This window comes from Borostomias antarcticus (genome assembly GCF_949987555.1).
Source record: "Borostomias antarcticus genome assembly, chromosome: 3".
NCBI classification, from domain to species: Eukaryota; Metazoa; Chordata; class Actinopteri; order Stomiiformes; family Stomiidae; genus Borostomias; species Borostomias antarcticus.
In genome coordinates this window covers 6,722,811-6,733,392 of record NC_140236.1, presented here as the reverse complement: position 1 = coordinate 6,733,392, position 10,582 = coordinate 6,722,811, and the positions used below count along the sequence as shown (strand labels likewise).

At 45.4% G+C, this 10,582-nt stretch overlaps 1 protein-coding gene across 1 annotated transcript; it reads left to right on the top strand.

Annotated features, from left to right (window-relative positions):
- Positions 1-9,502: 9,502 nt before the first annotated feature.
- foxl2l (forkhead box L2-like) lies at positions 9,503-10,354 on the top strand (the record flags this gene model as incomplete). Its single annotated transcript, XM_084461965.1, has 1 exon — positions 9,503-10,354. One exon carries the CDS (start codon positions 9,503-9,505, stop codon positions 10,352-10,354), a length of 852 nt encoding a protein of 283 aa, XP_084318091.1.
- Between the last annotated feature and the right edge of the window lie 228 nt (positions 10,355-10,582).

Genomic DNA, 10,582 nt, shown 5'->3' with positions numbered 1-10,582 from the left:
TTTTACGGTTATATTGTATTTTGCATTTGCACTGTCATGTCTTTACACTTTTCTGTCCTGTCCTGCACCCTGTCCTGTTGTCTTCATCAGTGTATGTCATTACCCTAGTCAAATTCCTAGTATGTGTAAAACATGTACATGGCGAATGAACAGGTCTTGAATTTTGAATCTTTTAGAAAGGTGTGGAATAAAAGTATTGCATGATAATGAACTTATCATGTTACATGAAAAAAATGTTGTCAGGTCCCATCACTCATTAAAGTATCTATCTTATCTTAAATGAATTGTGGTTTTATCTTTGTCTGAGATGTCTGAGGTTTGGCTCCCACTTCTAACAAGGCTTGTGAGCCAATAGTATTACAACATTGGTACCACGCCGTATCTGTCTCAGGAGTCGTAATATTATTGGCTCACAAGCCTAATTGGGCCTTATTCCTAAGTGGGAATAGTTTTTTTTATGAGTTGTCTATAGGCCTACATAAAAATTTTATCTATAGCACCTTTAAGAAACTTTTCAAATTTTCAGCCAATACAATTTCAATTCAATAATTTATTGCCATGTCAATAAGTTGATAGGAATATGTCTTATTTCGCTTATCAATATCAAAAACAATCATCTGAACAAACAGCACACCATACACATACAAGTAGTATAATACACATGCAGGTAGAACAAAAACCAAGTCGATCCAATCCTGGATCATCTCAATTTTTGGTCAATGCTGTTTATTTCATACATATACCATATTTGAGTTGGGTGATGTTCCTGGCTTGTGATGGTTGGGGTTTGGATATTATATATGGGGAAACTAGCTGATCCTCAGGACCTAAAGTTAGTTTCACCCTGGAGACAAACCTTACAAGCTCTCTTTTCCACTTGACTCCACAGAATGGCATAGGGAATATGACGTCATCTGGAATGGACACAAACATTGTTGTGCTTAATCATTTGTCACTGAACCGGACAGGCTGCAAACCTGACAACACTCTTTCATCAGTAACTGAATATCTGCACTGTTCCTGAGAGAGATGGAGGAACCATGGAATATGCCACTACGTGAATGTCAGTGACAAATGAGGGAGTTTTGCCTCTTGCTTCATTATCATTCAGCCCAGACATCTGATTTGTCAGATCACAATGTGTCAGAGAAAAATCCATGGGAACTTTATCTTGGCTGGGTTGTGTTTGTAAATTTATAGCTAGCTGAAAGAGCTCCTGTGCACTGTACCATCCCACACAGCCAGACATTTATTCTTCTGGAAAGAGCAATGATCAGCTACTGACAATGTTCTACTACAACTTGAGGGAAAAAGTTCTTCACTTGCAGGGAATAACTTTGGCATGTTCGGGTGAGATGCATGACAATCAACTGAAACAGTATAGTGTATGTGTATATCAAGACTCAAGATTTGTTTATTGCCATGTATATATATGTATGTATATGATTTAGGAATTTGACTAGGGTTAAGGCATGCGCTGTTGTAGATGACACAGGACAGGGTGCAGGACAGGACAGGACAGTGCAAAGACATGGCAGGGCAAAAAAGTACAAAAAACATGCAAATACAAAATACAACATACAAAAAAACAGTGCAAGAAAATGCAGTGCAATGTACAAATTATGATATAATGTTAAGAATGAAAATAATAATAAATAAAATGAAATACAGTATGTATACTATATACAGAATGTGGTGAGTGTATGTACAGTGTGTGTGCAGACTGTAGTGTGGTGGGTGAGCGGTGCTATGTACAGTGAGTGAGTGAGTGAGTGAGTGAGTGTGTGTGTGTGTGTGTGTGTGTGTGTGTGTGCCATTAAGGTATGTGAAACAATCAGGGGTTGTGTGCAAGTGGTGCAGGAGGTATAGAGTCAGTGTGTGTGTGTGTGTGTGTGGGGGGGGGGGGGGGGGGGCGGGTGTCGCGGGGGGACACGAGCCGTGGGAAAGAAGCTGTTTTTGTGGCGGGTGGACCCGGTTCCGATAGGCCGCAGCAGGGGAGTGAGTCAGAGAGACTGTGACCAGGATGGGAGGGGTCGGCCACGATCTCGTTGGCCCGTTTTATGGTCCTGGAGGCGTGCAGGTCCTGTAGGGATGGCAGTCTACAGACAATCACCGTCTCAGCGGAGCGGATGATGCGCTGCAGTCTGCCCTTGTCCTTGTCTGTAGCAGCTGAGAACCAGATGGTGATGGAGGAGTTGAGGATGGACTCGATGATGGAGGTGTAGAACAGTACCATCATTGCCTTTGGCATGTTGAATTTCTTCAGCTGCCTCAGGAAGTACATACTCTGCTGTGCTTTTTTGGTGAGGGCTGATGTACAGCTCCCACTTGAGATCCCGGGAGATGATGGTGCCCAAGAAACGGAAGGAGTTGACAGTGGTCACTGGGGTATCATTCAGTGTGAGGGGGGAGGGTTGGGTTCCTCCTAAAGTCTACAATCATCTCCTCTGTCTTGAGAGCGTTGAGCTCCAGATTGTTTTGGCCGCATCAGGACAGCAGCTGGTCGATCTCGAGCCTGTAGGCTGACTCGTCGCCCTCAGAAATGAGACCGATGTGAGTGGTGTCGTCTGCAAACTTCAGGAGCTTAACAGACCAGTGGCTGGAGCTGCAGCTGTTTGTGTACAGGGAGAAGAGTAGGGTGGAAAGAACACAGCCTTGGGGAGAGCCTGTGCCGGTGGTCCTGGAGTCAGAGACGTGCTTGTCCAGTTTCACACGCCGCTTCTTGTCAGACAGGACGTCTCCCAGATAGCAAGCGGATCTGGGCCATATACAGGCCAGATTTGGCCCTTGTGGCTTAGTTCCGGCCCATATATGGCCCAGATCCGCTTGCTATCTGGGCTGTGATCCACCTGCAGGTGGGCTCGGGCACACGCATCTGGGACAGTGAGTGGAAGGATGGTGTTGAAAGCCTGCCTGCGGACTCCAGGTTCTGGAGAATGAAGTGGAGGGCCATGTTAACTGCGTCGTCCACTGACCCGTTGGCTCTGTAGGCGAACTGCAGAGGGTCCAGGAGGGAGTCTGTAATGTTTTTGAGATGCCGCAGAACAAGGCGCTCAAAAACCTTCATTGCTACAGGGGTCAGGGTGATGGGTCTGTAGTCGTTGAGGCCAGTGGTCTTTGGTTTCTTGTGGACGGGGATGATGGTGGAGGTCTTGAAGCAGGCTGGAACATGGCATGTCTCTAGTGAGGTGTTGAAGATGTCAGTGAACACCGGGGACAGCTGATCAGCACAATACTTCAGCATGGAGGAGTAGACAGAGTCCGGTCCGGACGCTTTCCTGGGGTTCTGTCTCTTGAACAGGCGGTGTACATCCTTCTCTATGATGGTAAGAGGCTGTGTGGCAGTTGTGTGTGGGGGGGGGGGGGGGGGGCAGCTGTGGAGAGGTTTGTCCCCCTCCTGGGGGGGAGGGGGGGGGCTGGGTTGAAGCAGCTGTTGAGTGTGGGGGGCGAAGTGAACCCGTTGTTTTTCAAACCTGCAGTACAACTTGTTCAGGTCGTTGGCTAGGCGTGAGTCATCAGTGGCCTGGGGGGATCTCTGTTTATAGTTTGTAATCTCTCTGAAGCCTTTCCAGACAAAGGATGCATTACCATCTGAGAATTGGTGTTGGAGTTTCTCAGAGTAGCCTTTTTTAGCCTCCTTCACTGCCTTGCTAAACCTGTACCTGGCCTCTTTGGACCGGACCTTATCTCCACTCCTACGTGCTTCCTCTTTCTACAGCCTTGACTTCCTGAGTCTGGCAGTGAACCAGGGCTTGTCGTTGTTGTATATGATCTTGAAGCGGGTGGGAACACATTCACTCTCCACATAGCTGATGTATGACGACACAGTGTGTGTTTACTCATCCTGGTTGTTACCAGCTACAGTGCCTGCCCAGTCAACATAGCCCTGATCATGGCGAGCCCATTCTAGCCACGCACATGATTTCTCCTTAGCTTCGTTGGTCCACCTCTTGTATGTCCTGACGATGGGCTTGGAGTTTCAGCTTCTGCCTTTATTCAGGGATCAGGTGGACGTTGGCGTGGTCAGAGTGGCCCAGCGCCACACGGGAGACGGCGTGGTAGGCGTTAGATAGTGTGGTGTAACAGTGGTCCAGAGTGTTCTCCTCCCTGGTTGGGCATTTTATCTGCTGATGGTATTTGAGGAGTTCATGACTGAGATTAGCTCTGTTAAAGTCACCTAGGACAATAACACAGGCGTCCGGGAAGTTACACTCCACACCCCTGATCTGGTCAGCGAGCATGCATTGTGCCTCTTGCACTGCAGCATGGGGAGGAATATACACACTAGCCAAAACAAAGGATGTGAACTCACGGGGGGAGCAGAATGGTTTACAGTTCATGAAAAGGGATTCCAGAACAGGAAATCAGTGCTGCTGTATCACTGTCACGTCCCGACACCACGAGTTATTCACGTAAAAACAAGTCCCACCACCTTTTTTCCTGCCGGAGAGTCCTGCGTCACGGTCAGCTCTGAACAGTTCGAATCCGTTAAGTTGCACTGCACTGTATGTCTGGGGGAGCATGCAGGGCAAAAAGGACATTATCTGGATAAATATCTTGTAAAGTGTAGGTAGTCGACTTGCTTCTGGACTGGAAGAGCAGGCTGCTGTCCTGTGAGTTCTGTGGGCTGCGGGCCAGACTGGTACAGGATAGGCCCAAGTTCTGTCATGTAGAACCTCCACACGGGTGCATTGTGGGAAAACGTATGGGTCACTGGCTTTGTGAACTGAACAGGGAACACTAGTCTCTCATCACTCGAGACAAGGCCGCACCTAGCAGGGGAATTCGGCCAAGGAACACTGACTCTGAGAGAAGCCATCAGATCTCTATTGAAACAAACTATTTCATTTTTGCCATTGAATTAATCTTTGTCAATGCAAATTCTCCTCTGCAATATATTATTGACCTTGGCAAGTCATAAGAGTGGCATCATACTTGAATTTCTTTCTGAAAGGTTGTTCTGAAAAAAATCCTGCACACTATCTTTCACCTCAGTGAGAGAACTTTATTAGACGTTGATTTTGTAAAAAGATTTTACTGATGAAGCGAAACGTCTAATAAAGTTCTCTCACTGAACATCTAATAAAGTTCTCTCACTGAGGTGAAAGATAGTGTGCAGGAGTTTTTCTTTTTACTACATGGGACTTACAGTAATTTCCTACGCACCTTTCGCAGGTGTGCGAAAGCTTCCACTAGTGAAATGTTGTTCTGAAATGCTCTACATGCAGTGTCTGATGTAGCAGAGGGATGCTGTGGATTCATGCATTTCAGCAGGAAGTTCTCTGGATCCAGGGTGGGCTCTATGATGGGGCCCCCCATGCTCAAATCATGCACAGAGTAAGAGGGGGTCACGTGTTCTGCGTGTATGTACTGTAGGTAGCGTCTGCGCTGTCTGGATCGGTACGTGTGCTGTGTTTCTCTGGCATTGAGAGTAACAGGAAAGCTGTGGCTCTCTAATCCCAGGATTAGAGGAGTTTGGGAGTGGTTCTTAAATGACTACTGTACGTCTAGGAGAGAACCATAGTTTGCTCTATGTGTTGTATCTAAATAAAAGCCCCAACACACGATCCTTTCCTTTCATCATGGAGGCCAGCTTGGCAGGTGTCTCATTAAAGCTACACTCCTTGCGTTTGAAACACTGACTCCACAGACTCTTTTAGTTGGTCCTATTTTCACGATAAAATAAAAATTACAATATCCCTACAAGCACTTTTTAAATAAAACATTATTCTGATCAAAAAAGTCACATATACAAAATACTGTACAATCCCTATATGTAATTTTTAAAATAAAATATTTGATCCAAAAAAGTTACATTGGTAACAGCTGGTGATTAGGGGCACATGTTACAGTAGATTTAAGAAAAATAGGTTGACGTGTCTGCAGTAATCCATCTGGGCTGAGACGCGACGTGACATTCTCAAGAAGCCAGAGAACTGAACCCATTGGCTCCAAACAATGGGGCCAGCTGGACATCACTCATCTTCCAAACATCGAGGTATCATATTACTGACTAACTATCTGGAGAGGATCAGCGTGTTCACACACTTTCTCTCCGTAGCGTTCCCACCCGTACCAGCGCGTGAGGTGTGGAACAGGCTACAAGGCGTTGAGCCACCTGAGCTGTTGAGAGGTGCTGGAGTTCTACTATGCAGCTGTGGGACCGGCAGCTGTGTATGGAAGGTATTCTTGGAATGAGAACGAAGGAAACTGGAAAGTTCCTCATTGCGGCTCGTCAATAGACAATGTTGTCTTTTGCAAGCATCATTAACGGGTCGGTCAGGTTAGGTGTCTCAGATCTTTTTTGCTTTTAGGTGTGATGCCTTTTCCTAGAAATCATAATTCTTACTTGTTTACATTAATGCAGGATGAATACTAATGGTGATCAACTAATACGTTGATCACCATGCACAAAATCTATTACAAATGCCTGATTACGTAGCTCCACAGTATTGTGCCATTGAAAAACAGAGATACTAAAAAGGATCTCTCTGAGAAAGATTACTCTGAGAAGCATATTACTCGGTCTGGCATACAGGCCTAAGCCATGCAGCTGATAGGTATTGTATTCACGGGGTCAGCTCTATGTTCCCACAGCCCAATGGTCCCATAGCCCATTGGTCCTACATTACTAAGACTTTTTTTTTTTTTCAAAAATTAGGCCCAATGGTCCCACAGCCCATTGGTCCCACATTACTAAGACTTTTTTTTTCTTTCAAAATTAGGCCCAATGGTCCCACATTATTAAGACTTACTAAGGCTGTGGGACCATTGGGCTGTGGGACCATTGGGCTGTGGGACCATAGAGCTGTGGGACCATTGGGCTGTGGGAACATAGACACACTCCCATATTCACGTCTCTTTATAAGGCTGATACGCTTACTGACCCAACTCACTCCTAGCATCAACATTACCTCCACAGGTTCCCAAACCTCTCCCTCTATCTCTCATCTGTTCAGTACAGTTTAGGCTTCCTTGAACTATGAATGAGACTTTCCACAGGAATGGTTATGTGTAATATGAATAATATGCATTGGAATATAACTTCACTTAAACTTCCATGATGCTTTTCTCTTAGTTTTGGTCTGTTAAGATAGATGCTACACAGCGAAAACCTCTAACACAGCAATGTACCGTTCCTACCACTGGAGTTCTCACATTCCCAAATGGAACAAAGTCAGAAGTAGCAAGTAGACTTTTGATCTGATAATCCTTTGATCTCCCTTCATCTTTGAGACTGTGCTTTGAGGTCTTAATTGGGGCGGGAATGGAGGACAACGTCAGGCAGAGGATACTGAGAAGACTTCTGTCCACAATTTATCATAAAAGCCGTTTTAAAGATCTTGCTTAACATACAGTTTATTTATTTATCTCAGAGGCCTGAAACACAGAGAGCTGTGGCTTCAAAAAGCACTGAATATTATTTCTAGTGCTTGAGAAGGTATAATTCACTCAGGTTTTGAATAATAGATTAATTAAACGTATCTCTGGCCTGTTTGGCCTAAACCCCTATGCTCTTGGTTTTGGCACTTTCACACATTCTTCCTTGGTCTCAGGTGGCTTAGGTTGTGCAGATTGTTTTTTACCTGGCGCCTTGCTTCGGTCTCATGACATCAGTAGGTAAATCTAGCTTGGGAGATTTCCCGACCTCCCCTCATTGAATAGCAGTATCTCTGAGAATGGTATCTAGAGATTGCAGTCTGAGCATACAGCAACAGTTTGTATCAATATACAGTATGTGACCAAAGAGTAAAATATTCTGCCCTCCTTTGAAAAACTCATGAGAGTTAGAGGTTGGAAAATGTACTCAATGGCAAATCAACAGATTTTTCACCTACACTGCTTGGGTATTTGAACCAGCAACCTTTCAGATACTGGCCTAAAGCTCTTAACCGACAGGCTAGCTGCTGCTAGGCGATCTGGTCCTTTGATGACAGACTGAGGGCTTCAAACAGTCTCTCAAACAGAAAAAGTGTTACAAGAGAACAAAATCATAGTGGCATGAAGTGTGTTTCTATTTGGGTACCATGAAGCATTAATTGCTCCTCTAAGACCCTCTGGATAAAAGTGACTGAAATTACTAAAATGTATTTTTTTTTAAAATAAAAATAAAAAGAAGAAAAAAAGGAAACGTGAGCCTCATCTTATAGGAGACAGATAGCTTGACCTGCATCAAACCAGTGAGTAAGCCAGTTCCCCCTGAGTTCTGTGTTTCCCTATCAGTCACTCAGGGGAGACAGTCTGTCTCCTGAGAGCAGGTGATCATTATCTACCGTCTCCTACAGACAGGACTGCTGTTCATGCCTCGCTGTGTGTGGGTGGCAGCTGGCTCTACGCTAGGCCAAGCTACCTGCACTGTAGACTCACTCAGCCTTTCTCCCCACAGTCTTTCCGCTGGCTTCTGCTCCACCATGAACACAGATGCTCTGGATCCTGGTAACCTGCAGAACAAAGCAGAATGTCCCTAACCCTAACCTCAACGGTATTGGTGATACAGTACAGATGTAGATGTAGTACAAAGCATTTCCAAAATAGGTTAAGTGTGTGTGTGTGTGTGTGTGTGTGTGTGTGTGTGTGTGTGTGTGTGTGTGTGTGTGTGTGTGTGTGTGTGTGTGTGTAGGCCTACACGTACGTGTGTACGTGTCTAAACAAGGTAGTCATGGCAGAACTGAAGAGGGCCAACTGTAACTGTGCCATGGGTGGAAAGGAATGTTGCAATGAATACTAGCCATTTCGATTACAACATTGTTGACGCAGTAATCTATTCTACGTGTCAGAAACACGGTTTGCCTCGACATATTTTTTGCATAGTAGGCTACTATCGTCCTGGAACATTTCTGTTCTTTTCATTTCCTGTTATGTGAATCCGAGGAAACACCAAAGGGCTTATTCAAATACAGTAAATAACCCACACAAAAGCAATGGGAAATCTATTTTATAAGATTTAGTTTTTCCACATTTAAATACACAAGCTTGCAAAAACATTAAGCCTACATTTGTATGAATTGTGTAGAAGTTAAGTTTTTGCATTCACTCTTATAGGCTTGAGTTTCATCGTTTTTACTTGCAATACAATGAATTATGGAGAATGTACACTTCGATATAAAAGACAGCAAATAGGCTATATATATTATTATAGGCTACATGAAAACCAAATCCTATCATTAGATCATACCGCTGAATTTGTTTTTTCTTTCTAAAAAAAACCCGTAACAGGTCTAGGCTACTTCAAGACATAACAGTGTGTGCCCTCGATCCGTTTCAACATAAACAAATAACTATTGACCCCGAGAAATCTTTGATAGTGTGGGAAAAGCGGCTATATCAAAGGGAACAGCAGCCTCCGTCTCGCTCACCTGTGGTGGGAGGGTTTTAGTAGGCTTGCCAGTCGTGCCTCTCACCTGTGAATTACATGTGAACACAATTGTCAGAAACTTTCCTCGCATAGTCACGCGTACTGCAGTTCATACTTGTATCATACTTTTAAGTTGAAGCCTACCAGATGGAGAAGTTGAAGGATAACTCCCCGGAACAAGAGGACATTTTGGACTTAAGCTCATCGGTCGTGCGATGCGCAGACAGCACTCCGGAGGGAATGGACGGGACTGAGGCGGCCGGAGGCGGTCAACCAGACAAGCCCCCCTATTCCTACGTGGCCCTCATTGCTATGGCCATCAAGGAAAGCAGTGAACATAGGTTGACCCTGAGCGGAATTTATGACTCCATCATCTCCAAATTTCCCTACTACGAGAAAAACAAGAAGGGGTGGCAGAACAGCATTCGACACAACCTCAGCCTGAACGAGTGCTTCGTCAAAGTTCCCAGAGAAGGACGGGGTGACAGGAAAGGTAATTTCTGGACTTTGGATCCTGCTTTCGATGACATGTTCGAAAAGGGTAACTACAGGCGGCGGAGAAGAGTGAGGAGACCCTACCGACCCTCTTCCTTACCTTACATACCGGGGAACCCCTGCGTTGCTGATCCCTTGTACCTGCAGCAGAAACCTGTGTACGTGCAGACGCATTTTGCCAACAGCCCCAGTTGGACCCAGCTTTCCCAGCCGAGGTCGCACTCGCCGCAAGCTGCCACCTTCAGCTTCCCAACTCAACAAGCCATGAGCGGACACACGCTCCAAGTTCCTCCAACTGGATATGCCAACAGCCCCGTGACCTGCTACCATAATCCCTTCCACTCAGCCTACGTTGGCTATCACCGACACCCGTCCGTGTTGGTGCCACATAACGGATGCCCCTACGGTGGTATGACCCCGCCTATGAGTCCCAGCGGCGCATCAGCTCCCACAGCCACCTACTCGCAGTTATCCTACTCCGTGCAGCCAGACCTCACTCACTAGTAGCCTAGGCTAGTTCATGTGCACGGATACTGACCACCATTTCACCTGCCACTCTTTAGTTAAAACTCAGTTGTTCCGATTATTTTGGATGTTAGTATGTTTTTGATACGGGTTTTCAAACTGCATTGCACAAAGAGTTGAATTATCAGAGTTGTTTAGGCTTTTATCCTAATAGTAGGTTACACCTGTTGTGTTCAAGTTCAAGTTCTGTAGCATGATGTCCAGTTG